This window comes from Zea mays, chromosome 8, assembly GCF_902167145.1.
Source record: "Zea mays cultivar B73 chromosome 8, Zm-B73-REFERENCE-NAM-5.0, whole genome shotgun sequence".
Taxonomy (NCBI): domain Eukaryota; kingdom Viridiplantae; phylum Streptophyta; class Magnoliopsida; order Poales; family Poaceae; genus Zea; species Zea mays.
Window position 1 is genome coordinate 131,451,813 of NC_050103.1, and position 22,703 is coordinate 131,474,515.

Sequence of the window (22,703 nt, forward strand, 5' to 3'; positions counted from 1 at the left end):
AGTTGTGGCAATGGAAGTTCCAGGCCCCGTTGCAGCCCTACACTACGCTAATGGACCTTCAAGTAAGCCCATCAGACATATCCAAGCGAAACTATGTGATCACAAAGTCAGTTGCAGCTAGATTGTTATTTCAGTCAAGAGTGTTTTTGTTTTGTTGAATGCTGCATTTTTCCCAGGACAGAAATGAGAAGCTATTTTACAAGCTCCTGATTGACAATGTCGAAGAGCTGCTTCCTATAATGTATACACCAACAGCGGGGGGAAGCCTTTTGTTTCCAGCCCTTTAAATCAGAGTATTTTACAAGAGCTGCTTCCTATAATGTATACACATCCTTACTGAATCACTAGATTTAGTACCCTTTGCACCATTTCTATGCAGTCATTTAAACCAGAGTATTTTATTTCCAGCCCTTGCTGGTAAAGGAATTTTGGATTTGATTTAACCTCCACTTTTGTGACCTAATGGTTTTGTTTTTTGCATAGATGCACATGGAGACGTTTGTAATGATCATAATAAAAAGGCTCAAGGATGCCAACCTTTTCGTGTCACAAGGAGGGCTCATCATTCTAGCATAGGTTAGTCAGTCAAAACTGTTGTGGCAGCCTCTTCTTCTCAAGGTTTCCTTTTGGCCTGTATGAACAATGCTCTCGGCCTCCGGATACATACAACCATTTTTGTCTTTTATTTTGGCTTGGCCATGGCGGCGGCGGCCGCGACACCTCCCATCCCCGCCCCTAACCCCACCGATGTCTGGGTGGGCGGCTCATGGACGGTGGACTGTTCCTGCGGCGTCACGTTCGACGACGGCGAGGAGATGATCAGCTATGAACAATTCTGGTAGGAAGAATGGTTTATTTTGCTAATGCACACATAAACTAGGCGTTACACTAGGCTGGCAGATCCGACGGTAAGCTTCTTCATCTCCTCCTAACTCGTCACACTAGGATGACAGCTGGCTGGGTTCCCGCGGATCTGGTTTTCAATTGATGATTCAGATGGAAGCCACACTTTTGCAGCGTGTAAGAATATTCACAACAGCTGATCCGTCTAGCAACAATCTTGAGGTAACTACGTGATCAGCATTCATTTTATAAATTTTGTCTTGTATATATTAGGACATTTACGTCTTTTTAACTCATGTGGTTCTTTATAGGTTGTTATTCTTTATGATTTCAAATGGTACTTTCTTCTGAATGATGGAAAGGGAGAATGAAAGGGCAAAGCTTGGCCTCCAGCCTGTTAACTATCATGGAAAATGGCCTTTGAAGCGTGCCTCTGTGTTTCAGGTAGTCAGTCTATTGCCTCTTTGAACTGGAGTTCCCACCTCTTGTGTTTCCCTTTCACTTCCTTTGTATAAACTGTATGCCTCTGTTTTCATTCTCAGGAACCTTTATCTGCAGCTCTCTCTGCGCTTACTCTTGTTGTGCAATTTAATGGGTGGCTATCATTTTTCCTCTTGCTTTATTATAAACTTCCTCTGCGGCCAGAAACTCACAAGACATACTATGAATACACTGGCTTGTGGCACATCTATGGGCTCCTTGCCATGAATTCATGGTTCTGGAGTGCCATATATCACAGTTGGTAGGCTCTATCACAATGGATACATCCTTTCTGATGAATTGCCTGTTGCTAACTCATTGACCAAGATCTGGTATCTTTTGCAGTGACACAATTTGGACAGAAAAGCTATATTTTTCATCAGATGCTGCCTTTCTAGGGTATTCCCTCATTTTGACGATACTGCGGACTTCAAGTTTAAGAGATGAAGCATCTAGAGTTATGGTTGCCGCTCCTATTCTAGCATTTGTGACAACCCACATTATGTACCTCAACTTCTACGAACTTGACAAAGGTAATCTTGGGCATGACCACTGATACTTGCACAACTCACACTATAAAAATAGCGGTATTGTTTCTGCACACTTTGTTTTTTACCAGCACTGAGTATGTAAAAATTGGAAGCAGTTTCTCTTTGTAAACCTCAGCTTTGCTTCTTCATGTATATTGTTTAAAAAATGGTAGTTCAACATGATATGAAATATTCACCATCTTGATAGGCCGGAGGAAGGATCTCAATATTCTCAAACAAGCATTTATAAGCTACCAGCTCGTGGCTTCAGCTTCAACCATGCACATATCTCTGTCCGCAGAATTTGACTACTCGGTTGGGCCAACAATTGTAAGTTACCAGCTCCTTCTATTTTGCTTGAGAAACTCTGATCTTGGTTGAAATGTCAATGTCATTCCAAAAGAGAGTAAATCACTAACAAGAAGTTTATTGATTCCTTTATTAAACCATTCCTTTCGTTTTTTAAACGAACAGTAATTCATGTTGTTTGCTGATAGGTTGGTCGCATTATTATGGCAGGGGTTGTGGGGCAATGAAAATAAGTCATTTGAAGCAATAAGAACAAATTGGTTTTGTATGGCGCTGCACATCACTGTTCCTTCTTCAGTCCACTCATGTAGTTGTGTCCATGGATGAGGTTTTTTCCTCTTGAATTCAGTGGGACAACCGTTATGTTGTGTTTCTTGGAAAAAATGTCTTTCATTAGTGTTGGTCTTCTAAATAAGTGCCACTTCATACCACTTTGGATCTGACTACTTATCACAAGAATGGTCAGGTAAGAAAGTCCAGATTCCTCTATCCTTTGTAGTCTTGCAGATGCTTATTATTCTAATTATATTAGTTTATTTAACCTTTGCACCAGAAAATAGCAATATTCTTCGTCCTCACTTAGATACATGTCTAAAAACTTTGGTATTTTCTGAAGAGTGGTCTGAATCAGCAGCCTTACTTGTCCTATCAGGTTAGTGCACTCTCAAGAATAGCACAAGGATTTCAAATTGCTTCAATCTGTAGTACAAATCCATCAGGTGTAGTTGAGAATGGGAACACAATGTATTTTTATACAGGCTTCGCTTGAACCTAAAATCTCTCGCACATGTTCCATTCTAAGTGCTCTATCGCTCGTAATTCTCATGCCTTCTGACTACGAAATCTAGCGCTGTTCTGGTAGAAAATTGACCGAACTCCTCCCCTTTTCAGGCAATGACGCAGCTCCTCAAGGGCATCAACAGCTACAGGTCCTCGCTCAAGGTCCCGGCGCTGTCCGAGAACAAGAACACGGCGTGCCTGGCCGAGCAGCTCGCGAGGCAGTTCAAGGGGCACGAGTGCACCAACACGTCCGTTCAAGGAGGCCATTGATTTTGGTCTGTCTGTATTGTTCATTCCAGGTGCAGTTTGTTTTCCTTTATCTATTTGTCTACGAAAGAGAGAATATGTTTAGGATTTCAGCAGAGAGAAGTGGTTAATAAGTACAAACGAGAGCTAAAAGTTAGCAGTTTATTCAGTGGTTTTATCTTAACATTTTTTTCTTAACAAAACACCGGGCAAACAAGGAGAAATGATAATTGCCACTGTAATATATAATTTACCAATGCACTGAACCCTGACCTTTTAGGTGAAATAGACCCTCATCACCAATCTTACATGAGTCCAACTTCAAGCACTCCAAGCTGACCAAATCTGAAAGGAACATAGAGCATCAGAAAAGAATTAAAAACAGTTTCCTCATTATGCATGAATCAATACAAAGGGACACCATATTTCTGATGCACTTCCAGAATGATCAATACAATAAGTGTGGACTTATTAACCATTTCTCTGACAAGATAGGATTTTCTCAAGCAAAGGTAATCCTATCTTGTCAGCACTGAGTATGATATATAAAATTCCATTAGCATGCTTGATCCGAGTACAAGCAGGACCCTGAGGATTTATCCACTCGATTCACTGACAAGATAGGATTAATGTTTCTTTCCGCTGCTTATTTAGGTTTTTAGATGCAACTATATTTGCATTCTGGACGAAGACATCAGTGGATATTGAACCAAAGAGAATTAGGCTGAAGTCAAGCAGTTATACTTCAAATACTATGCTTGACACTGTGACAGCAGCAACAGTGCAGGTATTGCAGCAACACTGTTTTTCCTGTCCCTCATAGTATTTAGCCTCATGTTTTTCTACTAAAAATAGAATTGCTTCTGTGATGACGCCTTAGTTTCTTTGCATGCGCGTGTGTGTATTGCTTCTGGTCTTATTCGTCTTTGTCTTTGCTTCATATCTGAACTAAGCTGTAATGATAAGCCAGAAGATTTAATCCTATCTGCTAGCATGCATCAGTTTGAAGATAGTACTTATTTGTATTTGTTGAATCCTAATTATCTGTTTTCTTATGACAACCTAGGATAATGATATTATATGTTTCCGTCGCAGCACACGAACACTTAACTATGATATTATATGTTTCTGTTGCAACACATAGGCACTCACCTAGATGGGTATCTGTTATTCTGTGGTAGTAGGTGGGTATCTGTTGTTCTGTGATGTTGGGAATAGTTCCCTAGATGATATCTTCTGCAAGCGGTACCAAAGCGTCTGGTAGTGACATTGGTGCCTTGATTGAGGTACGTCACTTTCAAGTGGAGTTTGGTTTGTTTTTCGTGAAGAATTAAATTCGAATTTGTGTAGGTTGTAACATTGCTCTATGGCTCTAAACATGCTACGAAAAGGAGACTTGATATGCTAGAAAAGAAGGCTCTAGAGTGCAGCGAGCCCACTGTTCCATCTAGCAAGCAGGTAAATGTGTTGATAGTCTAGGCGTCCTCTCTACATGTGTGATGATGGTTGCTGATTGGGTTTCTCTTCCATGCCAAGCTGTAAGTGCTTGTGTTTCTCTCTACGTGGCATGCATCAGGTGTTCGATGAAATGTCTGCCCGAGCCTGGCAAGTTTTTGAAATGGCAAGCTAAGTAACTGAGTTCTTTTGTGCGCAACATCTAAGGATATGTCTGCTGCTGAGTAAGCTATTGGAGAAGGACCACTAACGAAATAATGGGTCAAACTCGATCTGTTTTGACAAATTGAACAAAATGATTTGCATTGTAGTATAATTTGATTTGTATCGATTTAGTTTTATATTGGTTGTTGTCAAAGAATTTGTGAAATATTGAGGTTGATAATATATGTGGCTTTCGTTTTTATGTAATCATTGTTCACTAATATTTTGTCGAATATTTTATATTATATAGACATTACTAAGAACGTAAAGGGTCGCTTGTGCTCTGCAAATGTACAAACAATCATGATTGTGGAGGAGCGTGACGGCGAGGGTCGATTGGCGTCCGACCACGATTTGCATGTGGCTTGTGCTCGTCTCCACCGCAATGACACCCACCCATGTGCTCATCACCTTAATTGTTTAGATTCCTGAGTTTGGCAAGTTAGCAGCATAATCTTTCCTGAACAATCTACACTGTCTAACTATGAAACTGATAGATGAGTGGCTTTGAAATTTATAATCCTTCACCAAGGTGCATTGCATTTTACTCCACATGATAGATTTGTTCGATGTGTAAGGCTTTTAAAGTTAATAAAAATTCTTAACTTTTAAAAGATGCTAACAAGAACACAAAATGGTAATTAGTATTTTTGAATTTTAATATATTATCATAATATGTTCACTCCGTAGCAACACACGGGCGTTTACCTATAACACATATGTACATAAGTTTTCGTGCTATTATACGGTTCCGTTGCAACGCACGGGCACTCACCTAGTAGTGTTATGAAGCGAGGTTGTGAGTCACCTGAAGACTAAATCAGAGAAGTACTTGGAGTTGCACAAAAAGGCAAGTTGTGCCCTCGATCACTCTTCTTTACCTAATAATGTTCCTGTTAATCACTGTGACAAGCTCAGGTTAATTTGATGGGACCTAATAGGTTACCCTAGTTTTATTTACCCCATATATTGCAAACAAATGAACTATTGGGTAGACTTGCTATTGCTCTACCTGGTTTTGATATTAATGTTATACTGAATTATGTTCATGTTCCATTATTATTGTTGGTTTAATTATTGTACGTTCATGATAAGATTATTGTGTTAATTAGAACATGGAGAACCACCCGGCAAAACAGTGCTACCACAAGAGTGGTATGAGACGCCCTTGGCTAACTAATTAGGAAAGCTAGTGGAGGACTGCCTTACCCGAAAGGGAAAAGGGCCATAGAGGAGTTGCCGGTGTAGGGAGGTTCTCGGGTCGATCATGCTGCGATGGCTTTTCGAACGATGTATTCTTATATCGTTCTTCTCACGAAATCATAGCGGGGTTTCTAAAGCTAGTGGAACTTTGTAAATGACTCGTAGTGGATCCCTAGTCATTCACATCGGTAGTGTCTAAGGGCCATGCAAACCCTGCCTAGACGGGATACACGACTTGTGGGTAAAGGGTTCAACCTCTGCAGAGTGTAAAACTGGTATCAGTCGTGCTCATGGTCAAGAGCAACTCGGACACTCACATGAGTAACTTATGAAATTAAACTTAATTTGTCATTTGGATTGCACTGTGGGATTTATTATTAATTGTGATCTCTTATTTAATTGTGTTGGTATCTACTTATACTTAGTAAATGCTAATAAAACTTTAACCAACTTTAAAAGCAATGCTCAGCTTTAACCATCTTCTTTGGTAAGCCTTACACTTCACATGAGCCCCCATCGTAAGTGACCTCATGCAAAGTATTCCCCACAACTTGTTGAGCGATGAACGTAGTGAGCTCACCCTTATTGTACTCACCCCAGGTCAAGGACAGGTACCACAAGATAAGGAGCGTGAAGGATGATGTGATTAGTTCGTGAGAGGTCTAGGTCGTCGTCTCCCAGACAACTATGGTTGCGAAGGATGTTGTCTTCATATGTTGTAATTATTTAGCTATTTTGTACAGAACAGATATTATATAATAAATATGTGGCATTGCTTTCTATACCACGAGTCATCATATGTGTGAGACTTGATCTTAGCACACATTTGATTTGCGCACGTGTTTAACCTTAAATCTGGGTATGACACACTAACTTAACAATTATTTTCTAGACTATTTCAAGTGCTACAGGTAGAATATCGAAGATCATGTTCGGATGGAATAGACATGAACGCGAATATGAAGGCACAAATTTTCTGATCAACAATGTGTATGCGCGATCGATGAAGCAAAGCAAAGCTATTAGAAGTCCCCACAGCTTGTTCGACAAGACAACATAGGGAAAAGACAACATTACCCTTAGTTTGTTCACTAGTTCAAATGTATAGGCTTAAGGGCACAATTGTAATTTTGCTGAAGTTGTACCCTGCGACTATAAATAGAGGAATAATAACATGCATTGTTTACGTTTTTTGGTCGAAGAGGAAAAAATCGCTCTGCCTACGAAGTTGTATTTTCTTTACCTTCATCGTATGCTATTACGAAGCTGAAGTATACATGTAATTTTTATTAAATAATAAGGAGGAGGGTAAAGTAATGTCTTGCAAGGTTAAATTGTGATCTTTATCTTTGCATTACGCACAATTTTATCTAAAGATGCTCCTTACATTTCTTCCTTTCATTTCTGTACATCTTCATCCTTTAATCAACCTTCTCTCCGAACAAGAAGAGTTAAAGAATGAAGATGAAGCTTGATCTGATTGTGTTGCCTTGTTTTTGATACTCTGAAAGAATAAAAAAACAAGTAACCAATACCGGTCATTAGGGCCTATGGTTGGGAAATCTAAATGCCCTTGTCTCCAATGGAGTCGCCATAAAGTGTGTTGGCTCCGGTTTAGGGCCAAACACTAGGGGTGAACCTCCTGGTGGTGCTCTTTGCGGGAGCACGGACGGTTCGTGATCTCGTTGTAGGAGCGGCTCCTCTCTGTGTCACAATGGACGATCCGTGTCGAAGGGCCGGACGGTCCACTTGGCGCAAAGTGTCTTCTTCTTCATGGAGAACCCTAGACTTCACCTCCCAAAAGGGACCCCCGGTCGGGGAGGAGAGTTCCAGGGGTGATCTAGGGTCAGCAGGCCACGGACGTCCTTAGACGACGTAGAGCTGAAGAGGGATGAAGACTGGGGATGGTGAAACTTGCCTAGAGGGGGGTGAATAGGCAAGTTAAAACTTTTTCAACAAAAACTAGAAGCAAACTGGGTAAAACTGAATTGATCTCGAAATTCACCCAGTTAACTTTGGAAATGAGATGTTCTAAATGATCCACATGGTTCAAAGTAGTAGATTTGAGAAGGGCACTTCTCAAAATCCACACACCAAAAAGATATAAACAAATCTTTCACGGAATGGTGAGAGAGCGAAGAACACGAATAAGCACAATGAACAAGAACACAAGAGACACAAGATTTATCCCGAGGTTCGGTCACACCACCAAGGTGCCCTACTTCCTCGTTGAGGCGCCCACAAAGAGCCGAGTCTCTTTCAACCCTAATCCTCCCTTTGCCGACCACAAAGGTCAAGCCCACACACTAATCTTTGCTCAAACGAGCGGGTAATACAAACTTTCTTGTGGTCTTCCACAAGATTTGGAGACTCACAAGAGACACCTAGTCGTCTAGAAGCTAGAAGCTCCAAGGTAATGAATCCACAAAGAACTCGATGTAGTACCAAAGCTCGAATGAAGAAGAGCAAGAGAGATTTGGAGATGAAGCACAAAAACCGCAGCTCTCAAACTCTCTCAAAGATTTCTCTCCAAAGATTTGAAATGGGAGAGGCAAGATATGTGTGAGAGAGAGTGGGAGGTGTTCTTCAAGTTAGAAATGGAGTTTGGGTCGTGCTCTTGTGTGGGGAGAGAGGTAGGAGTGAGTATATATAGGTGGGGCTTCAAAACTAGCCGTTGGGCTGATTTTGGCTGTGGAGGACCGGTTGAACCACCCCCTAAGACCGGTTCAACCGCCTAGGGCAGGCTGACAGTCAGTCTACCAGTCAGACTGGCAGACTGCAGGTCAGACTGCAAAAACAGGTCCTGACACCGGTTGAACCGCCCCTAGTGACGGTTCAACCGCCTGGGGGTCATACTGGCAGTCAGTCTGCCAGCCAGGAGGTTAGACCGGTCAGGTGACCCTGACACCGGTTGAAGCTCCCCTAGGGCCGGTTCAACCGGTTTTGACCAGTGAGGTCTGGGAAAAAACCCCGGCTGAACTTTCCCTAGACCCCTGTTGAACTTGCCCTGGACCCTGGTTGAACCTGCCTGAACCCCAGTTGAAGTTCAGCTAGAGTTGAGAAAGCTCAACACAGTTGAAGTTCAGCTCAACTGCAGCTGAAGAAGCTCAACTGCTTTTCAGCAAGAACACTCTAGGTTTCTCAAACCTAACCACGGTCAACCATGGAATTTTAAAGAGATTTTTGGTTTTCAAAAAATAGCTTTTGAATATAGAGGCTTGAGCTTTGGCAAACACCAACCTTCTTTTTGGATCCCCCTTGATAGTACGACGATTCCTATACTCAAGTTAAATAAAATATAATTAAGTAAACTCCTTGAGTCATTGGTGTCTCATGTGTGATTTCTCCATGACGTTGCTTCATAAGGATCACAAACATCTTTGTATCACCTTTTGAAGCAAACATAAATCAAACCCTGTGACTTGTACCATATCACCATATGTGAGTTCAAATCATGGCTTCAAGTCACCGTAATGATGCATCAACATGTTATAATTCTTCATAGCTGATTAGTTCATCGACTTAGTGCAAGTACTCTCTTCTTCACCTTAGCCATGGTACCTCGGTCCACAAGCCGTCGCTTGGCCTTCACCTTCGCTTAGTTCCTCGAAGCCCTTTCCTTGCTATCTTCACCCTATCAAGCCATTCTCGAGTCACATCATATTGAGCATCCATTGAGAGAATCATTTCTTCAATATTGTGAACCTTGCTTGAATGTCTTCTAGATATAACCGTTAATATCAATCAAGCTCTAGTTTGATTCTCATAGAAGCATATATGGACTGATAGTAATATGGTCAAGCCAATTCACGATTCCTCATATCTTATTCACTTTGGCTTGACCTATCCTCTTAATCACTTCATCCTCTATTCTGATCATATGTATGTAGTGATTTCTAAGGTCATGTCCATATATTCAAACCAATATAGAGATCATATTATATCCATTTGCATTATCTCACTGTTTTTTAACCTTGTGTTGAACCTTTGTTCACTGTCATTATACACTATTCAAGTATGTTCATCATACTGAATTTCCTGTTCAACACTTAGCAAACTTGTTAGTCTTTTAAATGTGTTGTCATCCAAATCACCAAAACTCACAAAAGGGATGAATGCACTTTCAATCTCCCCCTTTTTGGTGATTGATGACAACACATTTAAAGCTTACATAAGATTTGATAAATAAGATTTTGAATCCTATGATATAGTTTCCTCCCCCTAAATATGTGCATTTCAGGAAATAACACTTTTGTACTCAAATGCCAAAAGCACATATTTGGGTCAAAGTATGGAGACAACTTATATCATACTATTCATGGGGTGCAGTTAGTCATAAAATAAATGTGATGCTCATGACATAGTATGCACTCATCAATTTTCTACATCTTATGTTTTTCTTATGACTTCCCCTTTTGTTAATTATTTCTCCCCTTTTTTAAAGTCTTCTAACACTTAGTTACATAAGACTAAAGGTAAGCTTTAATGCAAAATTTCTCCCCCTTTGTCATAAATCTCCAAAAAGGATACAAAGAATATAAAGGGTAGAACACACTATCATGAAAAGGATGCTTAGATGGCACAAAGGTAATGGATAAGTGTCATAAGTGATGTACCTTTATGTTTTACCTTTTCAAGGGGTTTCCAGACTTGTGTTGGATTTAGAATTCATTTGCAAGCTCTTGTTGGCATAATTGTGATATAGGTCCAAGATATTAAATGAAGATTGTCATACTAAATTGAAGGTGAAGCTTGATACCTGGAGGCTAGATGTCACCTAGCATTTTCTTATCACAACAAGAGGCAACATGAAAATTGCACAAGTATGGATTCTACAACTAGTGATCATGTACTAAAAATATCAATTGAAAAACACCAATTGATACAATTTGTTAGATAAGCAAATCACTAATTGCATATTACACTAAGTTCTCCTCAAGTTTCACTGTGCACATATATATGAATTAAATTGATACTTGTTGAGAGTACTTATTTGTAATTTAAAGTACCATTGGCATAAAATGAGTATCAATTGAACATAATCATGCAACATAAGAAACATGTGCGCTATTTAATCAATTAAGTTCTAGACAGGAGAATTTATAAGTTATGCTACTTTAGATATTTGCAATCCAAAAGGATGTGATACATATTTACCAATTTTGGATGACGTTGGAGTAGCATAAACAAGAGAAACTCATTCTCTTATGAAATGTATAAAATATACATTTATTGGAGCAAAGAATCTTTGATACCCATCAAATTTGTAGTGGAAGCGATTGTCTTTTCCTGAAGGTTCCTTTCTAATTTGAGACTACACACATAATAGACTTGAAAATGAAGTTAGTCTCAAAGATTCAAATTATAGACCATTCTCCCCCTAAATGTGTGCATCCAAGTGATGAATACTTGTTTAGCTTATACACTTGGACTTGTGAGGCCAGGGGATTAAGTTCTACAATTTGAACCTTGGTACAAATAAAGTATGAAAATGTGAAATTGTACCAATTAAAGGAATTACTCATAATCAAAAGGTATACTAATAGACATGATATGCAATATTTTAAGCCAAGATTCTTGAGAAGTAAGCATGTTTGACTCATACCTCACTAAGATGACTTAAGACTAACTTATGATATCACCACAAGAGGTATTAATCAAATATCTAGATATTATTTAATCGTCACCACAGGTGCAACCTTATGATGTGACTTAAGATATTGCATATACATGCATACACTAGCATGTAAGAGCCTAGATACACAAATGTAATACAATAATTCATGGAGTGACACACCTTTGTTCTACGCCACATGGTCTCCGTTATAATCATGAATTTCCATCTTAGCTTTTGATAGGCATGACATTTCAAAGAGAAACTTATTCTCTTCAAACGATAAGGAGAAACTCATTTTCTTGATAGGTTCAAGAGAAACTCATTTTCATTTCTATGGAACCATTCATCCTCATTTAATGTTCTCCAAGGTGTGAGACTACACAACATGAACTTGAAAGAAATCATTAGTTTCACAGGATATAGGCTAAACTCTCCCTCAATTTGTCCATGTAAGAGTACACAAAGTACACTTATGCACATCAACAATACGAGGTTAAAGGAGAAGTTTGCACTATATCTTGATTTAACATAACATGCTTTAAATAGATGATAAAAATTATACCAATTAAAAGTTTAAGAACTAAAAGTATATCAATTGAAATCTTGAAGGGTAAAGCATGCTAATATGAACCTCAAACCTCATAATGAAGGATATCAAATAAATATGTCACTACATCTTCATTATTTGGTTGACAAAAAAATATAACTCCATTCTTGAATCACTGTGATCTCTTTTCTCTTTACAATTTCATCCAACCAAGTGATCATGAACTTCTTTCATCTTTCCTTGATTCGATCATACTTGATATGAGATCAATTGAAATTCAATTATTGAAACAACCAAGACTCTTATATTTTGTAGATTTTTAATTCATCTTCAAAGAACTTGGGAGGACCTTGTTGAAACACTTAGAAAAGAGAGCATTAGAAACACAAGAGAGGGTTTAACAAATGATGATCCTTATATGTGGATGGCAAATGAATCATCATTCTTAGAACCCAAAAGGATAGATTAAATTCTTTTAAATTAGTGCACACATATGGTTGATGTCAAAGTTATATGCATTATTGAACATTTTATATTGCAATGAAATTAACCTATCCTATGGTACATCCCACTAAGGATAGAATACTAAAACAACTAAAGGATAGGAAGTTTTCATACCTTGGCCTCTTATCAACTTCATCTTACTTTAGTTGACTAGTATCCTTAAGCTTGTGATTTATCCAATTTAAAACAAGCACCATCTCTTAACATAGATTTTCTATGGATAAACTCAACACAAGAGATGGCATTAGTAGCACAAGCACTATTTTCTTATTTAGCAACCATTTATATGCGAAAGGCAAGCGTGTTGCTAAAAATAGAGAAACCTCATAATATGGACTAAATTTCTCTTGAGCCCTTATGCACAATATATTTTGAATGACATGGATAATATGCATGGTTGTTCAATGAAGTCTAAAGGGCTGACTTAATCCATATTATGGTGAGTGTCTAATATAGAAGAATCAAATCCAAATTAACTAGATAGAGAATACGTCACATAATTTTGGATTGTTGACCATATGATAATATTCATTCATCTTCCAATTGGACCTTTATTTCATAATCAACAACTGATGTATATCCTCAAGTGCTTCTTTTTCCTTAGTGGCTACACAAGTCACAAAAAAGATAAGATTTGAAAATAATATGCACTTGAGATTTAGTTGTTACCACCCTTGCTACTATCTCCAAAGATGATTTATACATTCATTATCGAGCACCCAACTTGATCCATTCAAGGAGTGATCCTGCAAAACAAGTTTAAGCTTCATATCTTGGTACCCAATTTGAATTGGGTCCTTTGAGATAAGTAGTAAGAGCCTTGAGTACCCACACAATCTTTATTGTGGCCTTTCTATTTGTGTAGGCACCCACATATACTTTACAACCATCTTACATGGTTTCAAGTCAATATTTAATCATATAGATAAAAAACTAGAGTTAAGAATAGGAGCTTTTTCTCCTTTCCTTAATACATCGTTGTGTTGCCTTATTGATGATGAACCTAGCTTGACCTTGGGTGCACCTAGCTTATCAAGGTTAGTCACACAAGCATTCATATCATGAAGACAAGTTATGCATGGAATTTACAACTTAGTGATCCAATTCAATGTGAAGCATATGGATATCAATTGAAGTAGATTTCTAATATATCAAAATATGAGTTTCCAAAATTTAGAGAGTATGGATCACTAATTGTACCTTTTATAGTTTAAAAGTCATATCCATGTTAGTGCATATGTATGTGATGAATATCAACAAAAAGATTCTTATGCACTTTTAGATTTAACGATAAGGGAATTTTAAACTGCATCAAGAGTAATTATTTAGAAAACAAAGATTACAATCCATATGAATGAGATACAAATTTACCATTTTGGATTGTCTTAGCACAAGATATATAATGTTCTCCCACTAGATATGTGCATCAAGTATTTGAATGACTTGCCATATGCACTTTCAATTCAGTTAAGAGTCGTATGAGGAGTACATTACATATCATGGTCAAGGCATGACAAATTTGCAATGAATCAACTTATGCCTAAGAATACTTACCATCATATAGAACGTACCATTTGTTATACCAATTTGACAGATCTTACTATCTGTGGTGGTGTCACCTTAGTATTCTTCTTTTCATCATTTGTGGAGACTTCCTTCTTTGTTATCTCTTTTCCTTTTAACACTAGTCGATAAAACACTTCGAAAAGAGGTATTATAGTACAAGGAAGTATTTAATAAATGATGATATCTATATATGAATGGCAAATAAATCATCATTTATGAGGCATAAAGGCATAAATTAAATTCCTTTTAAGTTAATGCACATGGCTGAGTGAATTAATAATATGCACCAATTTACAAATTTAAGCCAAAAGAAATTTAACCTTCATATTGACATTTCTTTCCATAAAATAGATTATTATCAATTGAAAGAACGCCACTTGAAAGGAACTATTATTGGTCACATACCAAATGAAACAACTAGTTCCATACCTTTGCCTTGAGCATTCCTAATCTTTCTTTTAGGTGAAGATTAACCTTTAATGCTTGTGATTTTACCAAATGAAAGAGCACAATCTCTACTTATGAATTTCCATGAAATGTCTTAATAGAGATTGCATTTGAAACACAAGCAATAGTTTCCTATTTAGAAACCTCTATATATGAATGACACGAAGGTCACTAAAATAAGAAAACCTCATGATATGAACTAAATTACCCTTACAAGCATCATGCATAACATCAATTGAAATAAGATGAAACTAGCATGATTATTTAATTAAGTTTACAGGGCAAGTTAAATTCATAGCATGGTGAGTGATTAATGTAGAAGACTCAAAACCAATTTAAACAAGAAGGAATACATCACATTGTATTTGATTGATCTTCTTTGAATGTTGAATGGCACACTCCATTTGGGAAACACATTCTCATGTTGTGAGACTACATAAACACTTAGATAGAAACATTAGTCTCACCACTCTAGTCATATAGAGAATTCCCCTTTTGGTAAGTGCTATAAGAATTTGAATTTCTTACTTAGCACTCTATTCATTTAAGAACATGGGATAATCCTCTTTATGTCTAGGTCATGGCAATAATACGATAATTAATTTGAAATATGCCACAAGATACATACAACCAATTTAAAGCATGTAGATTGTCACAATATAAAAATATGAACTTGCAATCTACCATATAATTGGATCTTTTCCAAGGCAAGGTAAAATATTTTAAGTTCATTCTCAAGTGCTTCATTTTTCCTATGTGGCTACAAAAGACACAAAGGAATATACTAATTAAAAGCAATATGCACTTAAGAATTAATTATTACCATCCTTTGGATATCCCTTGTAGGCCTTTTGCTTGATTCCCACAAAGGTTAATCATTATTCCCTATAACACAAGTTCTTGCTAGAGATGAATATGAAGTTAGTGATATAACAACTCAATTCATCTTTGGGTCAATCTTAAAGGATAGACAATGTAAGATTGATAGCTTGAGATAAGAATTGAGTTAAACTGCTCAAGCACCCCAAAGCTTCATATCATCTCTGGGTACCTGCAAAACTTATTAAGTACATTTTGGTACCCATTTTTGGATGGGTCCACCAAGGTTAGCTAATAAGTACTTAGGCACCCAAATGGCCTTTGTGCTAGTTTTAGGTGAACTAATTACCTTTCTAGCACAAGTGTCATTTTTGGGTCTCCTAAGCGAATATGAATGAATTGACATGGTAGGCTTAGGATTTTTACCCTTTGGACAAACCTTGAATAGATGACCCTTTTCACGGCAATTGTAACAAATGCGGTGCTTGTCCTTGCAATGCATTTGCCTTTTGATTTCATCATTTTTGATGGTCATCTTTCTTGATCGTGCAAGGTTTTGGTTCTTCATGTGGGGGCATGAATCAATTTCATGGCCCTTCTCCTTGCATCCATAGCACCTCCTATCGCTTCTCTTTGATCTTTCTTTGTTGAAGCACATAGGTACATTGTTAGAGCAAATCATATGAGCATTAATTTTCTCACCTTGAGTCTTGCTCATGTCCTTCTTGGAAAGCTTGGTATTCTTTTGAATGGGTTTTGTGCATGCTACTGTGGTCCCCTTCTCAAGCTTTTTCACCATATTATCACTATTATCTTGAGAAGGTTGAGAATGACATTTTCTTCCTTGAGCTCATTATTTTCTTTTGCATAGGAAACATTACTTGTTCCTGAAAATTCTAGCTCAATGGAAGATTGACTTTCTTGAGAGCAACATTTGTTAGCACATGATAATATAGTTTTTACTTGAGTACATGTGCATATGTGAGGTTGGTATGATTTCAAATTAGTTAACACAACCTCATGATCCATTTCTAACATAATATGTGAATCCATAAATTTATTATGAGAGCACACAAGCATATCATGTTTTTCTTGCAAAGCTAGATTTTCAATATTTAGCCTTTCTATCGTGTTCTTGAACATAGCATTTTTATTTTCTAATTGAGCAATATATGATGAATGATTAACAGCTTTAATTTGCTCAATTGAAATGTCTTCATACCTTTGGACCAAATCATCATGAGAGCACTTTAGCTTCTCATGCTCTTTGGTCAACTTATCTAAGTCTTCAATTTTCCTGATGAGGAAGTCTTCTTGCTTATGAAGCATTTCTTTTTGTTCTTCCGCTCTTTTCATGAGTTTGAGCAAGCTCATCCATTTTTTCTTGCTTAGCTGAGCGAAGAATTGTTGAAGATCATCCTCATCTTCACTATCACTTTCTTGTTCATCCTCATCCTCACTTTTGCTTTCACTGTCACTCCCATTAGCGACAAAGCACATATGAGAAGTGGATTTGAAAGACGAACCTTGTGAAGAGGTGGATTCGTCGTTTGGTCTCCATCAATCATTTTCTTCTTCTTCAATCTTGTTCTTCGCCTCATCTTCCTTCATTTTGAGGAACATCCTTTCAGCGATTCTCATGGCAAGATCTATTGCCCTAGGATCAACATCTGCACCAAAAGATAAAGTCAAGGCAACCTCAACTTTTTCAAGCTTAGAAGCACTTTCGTTTCTTAGTCCCCCCAACATGATCTTTTCCTCACGCAGTTAAGCGTTAGAACGAGGATTAAGCTTTGATACCAATTGAAAGTTGCCTAGAGGAGGGTGAATAGGCAAGTTAAAACTTTTTCAACAAAAACTAGAAGCAAACTGGGTAAAACTGAATTGATCTCAAAATTCACCCAGCTAACTTTGAAAATGAGATGTTCTAAATGATCCATAGGGTTCAAAGTAGTAGATCTGAGAAGGGCACTTCTCAAAATCCACACACCAAAAAGATATAAACAAATCTTTCACGGAATGGTGAGAGAACGAAGAACACGAATAAGGACAATGAACAAGAACACAAGAGACACAAGATTTCACTACAGGAACTCTAAAGATTTCCGTCGGCCAAACTAACTCCCGTCGGCCAGGGCAAAAGCCGACAGGCATAGCGTAATTCCCGTCGGCCACATCCCAGGCCGACGGGGATTACGTTAACACCGTCGGCCATGTCCCAGGCCGACGGGGATTATGTTAACTTCCATCGGCCACGTCACAGGCCGACGGGGATTAATCAATTATGAGACCGGCCGAGACCACGCGCGGGCTCATTCACCTTGGCTTCAAACCGCCGCCGGCCTCTACATCGCCGCCGCCGCCCCTAGCCGCGCCCGCCTGAGCCCCCGCCCGTGCGCCTAGCCGCGCCGCCGGCCCCGCCCCTGCCCGAGCTGCGCCGCCGCCGCCCCCCGCCGAGCACCCCACGCGGCCCCGCCCCCGGCCGAGCGCGCCACGCCGCCCCGACCCGTGCCCCCGCCCCGAGCGCCCCACGCCGCCCCCGCCTGCGCCCCAGCCCGCCCAAGCTGCGCCGCCGCCACCGCCTGCGCCCCAGCCCGCCCGAGCTGCGCCGCCGCCACCCCCGACCGAGCGCCCCATGTCGCTCGCGCCCCCGCCCGAGTGGCGTCGCCGCCGCCCCCGGCCCCTAGCCCCCATCATCCGCCGTCCGCCCCCAACAAGTCGCCGTTGTCCACAAGCGCCACCGTCCTCAGCCCACCGCCGTCCGTCGTCCGCCAGTGCCTCGACACGCCGGTCAGCCACCGCAACCGAGGGCTCGGCATCCGGTCCGCGTTCGAGTTCGAGTCGTCGAGGTATAATCTTATTTCTAAATGTGAATTAATATGTGATTATTTTCGTCGGTTTTTGTGGCCGACGGGAGTTAACTTTCATATGATTAGAGTTAGTTTAAAATTGTTAATTGATAGTGTTCTTAGTTTTTATATGACTTTATGCATTATACTTGCTAGTTTTAATATCATGTGTGGCTTGATGTTAGGTAAATATTAATTCTATTATTATAGTTGATTTAACAAATGGTTTATGTTTTAATTTTCGTCGGTTTTTATGGCCGACGGGAGTTAGTTGTAATGCGATTATAATTTGTTTAACATTGTTATTTGTTAGTATGGTTTGACCTAATATTATTTGATGTATGATATTTGTTATTTCTAACTTGATTTTGTAAATATGATATGATGTATTTGATGTTATTATTTAATGAAATTGATGTTATGCAAGTATTAATCAATTTGATAGATTTGATGTTTGCAAATATTGTTAATTGATGAATATCATGTTAATTTGATGTTATTTATGTATATATATATATATAGTTATTTATGTATATATAGTTTTACTACTTACCTATAGATGTATGTGTGACGTGTAGAAATATGATTGTCTCAGACACACTCTTTACTCGTACACACAGCCGCAATAATGGGTGATAGACGTGATTGGATGTATGAAGGTTTCAAGAAGGGTGGATGTCACACAAGTGAATGGTTTGCCAAGAAGCAAATGTTTCTGGACCATGCAGCTGCTTTGTCATAAATAGATAATATTAGGTGTCCATGCAATAAATGTAGAAATATGACGAGACACACCAAGAGGCAGGTCACACTACATCTGTGCTCACATGGTTTCGTGCTAGGCTATAAGGTCTGGTATCTCCATGGTGAAGATGTTGAACGAGCAACAGAAGTAGAAGTTGATGACGGTGAAGATGATGTTGATAGGATGGACCAGATGCTTGAGGATGTACAGCCTGAACTGGCCCCAGATCATCATGATTCACCTACACCGGAGGTTCGGAAGTTCTTCGACCTCCTCAAAGCGTCAGAAGAGCCTCTTCACTTGCACACTGACGTGACCGTCCTCGAATTCGTGACCCGGCTGATGTCAATCAAGTCCAAGTTTGCATTCTCAATTAATTGTTACAAGGAGCTTGTGGATTTGATTAGCGAGGTTCTTCCTATGGGTCACAAGATGCCCAAAGACATGTACCAGTCCAAGAAATTGCTTGAAGGTCTTGGTATGGAGTATGAGAAGATTGATGTTTGCCAGGACAACTGTATGCTTTTTTGGAAGGAACATGGCAGAGAGCAGAAATGCTTAAAATGTGGGAAGTCGAGGTACGTGGAGCTTGTAAATGAAGATGGTGAGAAGGTGGTGACAAAGGTTGCACATAAACAGCTTCGGTACATGCCTCTCACTCCTAGAGTGAAGCGTTTGTTTCTCTCGAGGAAGACCGCTATGCACATGAGGTGGCATAAAGATTGTACGGACAGACAAGATGGGTTAATGGTGCACCCGTCAGATGGTGATGCATGGAAGGGTCTTGACAACTTTGATCCATATTTTGCCAGCGATGCAAGAAACGTTCGTATCGGCTTGGCAACTGATGGTTTCACGCCGTTCAATATGACCGCTGCGTCATATTCATGTTGGCCTGTCATTGCCATATCGTACAACCTTCCACCTGCTCTTTGCATGAAATATGAGTTTATGTTCCTATGTCTTGTTATACCTGGGCCTGAGCATCCTGGCGTACGCCTCAATGTGATGCTTCAACCACTGATTGAAGAGTTAAAGAAGCTATGGCAAGGTGTGGAAGCCTATGACTGCTTCAAGAATCAGAAATTCAATCTTCGTGTTGCATATCTGTTCTCGGTTCATGATTTTATGGCGTATGGTATTTTCTCTGGATGGAGCGTGCATGGTAGATTGACGTGTCCTTATTGTGCTAAAGATATAGATTGTTTTCGCTTAGTGCTGGTGGCAAGATATGTTACTTTGATTGCCATAGATGTTTTCTACCCTTCAATCACCCCTTCAAAAGGCAGAGAAAGGAGTTTAGGAAGGGCACCATCGTCACGAAGGGACCGCCCAAGCGATGTAGTGGGATAGAAATTACAGAAGAGCATAGGAAACTTGTCCTAGATGAGAGTGGGAAAAAGTATCAAGGTTTTGGTGAGGAGCATAATTGGACTCACATATGTGGCTTGTGGGAGCTTCCTTATGCTAAGTCATTGATTTTGATGCACAACATCGACGTCATGCATCAAGAGAGTAACTTTTGCCAAGCCCTCATAAATACATGCATGGATTTCTCTGATAAAACGAAAGACAATGACAAGGCATGCATGGACTTAGCCATGATTTGTGATCGTCCAACCCAAGTCCTTAGAGAAAACGGAGGCAAACCAAAAGCTGACTATTGTCTGAAACCTAAGCAACGGAAAGAAGTGATGAAGTGGATGAAGGATATTAAATTCCCCGATGGTTATGCTGCTGGTTTTAGAAGATCTGTGAACTTGAAGACAATGAAGATGAATGGACTGAAGAGCCATGACTTCCACATAATTATGGAGAGGCTCATGCCTGTAATGTTTCGTGGGTACATTTCTGAAGCTATGTGGAAAACATTAGCTAAAGTTAGTTATTTCTATAGACAGTTGTGTGCTAAAGAAATCAGAAGAAATGTGATGGAACAGCTGGAGAAAGAGGCACCGGTGCTTTTGTGCAAATTGGAAAAAATATATCCACCGGGTTTCTTCAATCCTATGCAGCATCTCTTTATACATCTTCCATATGAGGCTAAGGTCGGTGGTCCTATTCAGTACAGGTGGATGTTTCATATAGAAAGAGCATTAAAAAGCTTAGAGCAATGGTGGGCAATAAGGCAAGAGTTGAAGGATGTATTGCGGAACAATTTAAACTGAAGGAGGTAGCACACTTCACAAGTTGTTACTTTGCAGAAGAACATAATGTATTTGCTCGAAAGAAAAGGTACCATGATGATGAACGAGAGATGCCTCCGTGTAGTGATCTTCGATTTTTCAGACAAACAGCAAAGCCGTTGGTCCACCCAAGGCATATCACCTCAGTATGGAAGAACAGAAGTTTGCTTTTACTGTACATGTTCACGAATATGTCTGAGGTGGAGAAATACTTTGTGTAAGACTTATTTCCTTAAACTGTTCATATGTGAATTAGTTTATGTTATCAAATATCTAATGTCATACAATAATATTTGACATCGAGTTTGATGAACAAAACATGAGGTGTCTCGGTAGGCCAACAATGAGAGACATAGACAAATTGCGACGCGATGGTATGCATGGGCGACCTAATTTCATTATGTGGCTTCGGGACCGTGTAAGTCTTAATTATGTGGCTCCGAGACCTAATTTTAGTTAACTAATATTACAAAATTTGCTTTTGGGACCGTGTACCTGGGACGAGTACAAGTTTAAAAAGGAACGAAACCACACCGACATACAGGGACTTGTGTGTAATGACTTTTGGGTATGAATTCTTTATTGTTTTTTTTATGTTTCTTAATATTGTAATTCTATGACTTATACCATTGTATTTGTATTCTTTATGTTGTAGCTTCTATATCGGTTGCCTAATGGAGAGGATTACATGGGGCACGCTGAACGTGTCTTCCAAAACAATGCAAAGAAGCCGGTGAAGGATGCCATATACTATGCAAGAATTCAGGCTACAAACCTGTATTTTCAAAAGCATCTGGAAGAAGCAAGCCCCTTGAATAAAAAGGAAGGGTCCTCAAAGATATATTTGATTGAGGATCAATATCGTGAGGTTAGTATTTAATTTGTTTTACCCTTTTTATTGATTGTTGTGATTGATATAATATGTAACATTGTGTGTGCAGGTGATGGTTCCATGGATGGCGCCCGTGTCTGATGCGTACTATGCTTGGTGTCGATATTGGGCTTCCGAAGGCTTCCAGAAAGCGTCAACGCATCACAGACAATGTCGAGGAACCAATCCTAACCACAAGTTTGGCGGTGACGACATGATACGAAAAGCTAAAAGAATGGTAAGTTTGATTTTACTATGTCGATCAGCAAATAGTACGATTGCTTATGAATGTTTTTTGTTTATACAGGAAGCTACGAGTGGCCAAAAGCCTAGTGACATTGAGGTCTACCAGGAGGGCCACAAAGGACCAAACCCTAACAACCCTGACCAGCTCTACAGCCACACAGCCATGGATCGGCTGGTGAGTTTTGGCCCAAAAGTACAAACGTTCAAAGTATAGAAATTCCTACATTTGTAAGGTTGTGAATGATGTATAGGTGAC

The 22,703-nt window shown here is 39.3% G+C and overlaps 1 protein-coding gene across 1 annotated transcript; it reads left to right on the forward strand.

Annotated features, from left to right (window-relative positions):
• The first annotated feature begins 1,163 nt into the window (after positions 1-1,163).
• Positions 1,164-4,140, forward strand: LOC109941874 (post-GPI attachment to proteins factor 3). Its single transcript, XM_035961984.1, has 4 exons — positions 1,164-1,287; positions 1,386-1,585; positions 1,669-1,857; positions 4,071-4,140. Exons 1-4 carry the CDS (start codon positions 1,195-1,197, stop codon positions 4,138-4,140), a joined length of 552 nt encoding a protein of 183 aa, XP_035817877.1. The 5' UTR covers positions 1,164-1,194.
• The last annotated feature ends 18,563 nt before the right edge of the window (positions 4,141-22,703 follow it).

What these genes read in the sequence shown, in the direction of transcription:
- LOC109941874 (XM_035961984.1), top strand. Translation starts at nt 1,195, where the DNA reads ATGATGGAAAGGGAGAATGAAAGGGCAAAGCTTGGCCTCCAGCCTGTT. An exon ending in AGCGTGCCTCTGTGTTTCAG is followed by an intron (nt 1,288 to 1,385) that starts GTAGTCAGTCTA and finishes TTTCATTCTCAG; the next exon opens with GAACCTTTATCTGCAGCTCT. An exon ending in AGTGCCATATATCACAGTTG is followed by an intron (nt 1,586 to 1,668) that starts GTAGGCTCTATC and finishes TATCTTTTGCAG; the next exon opens with TGACACAATTTGGACAGAAA.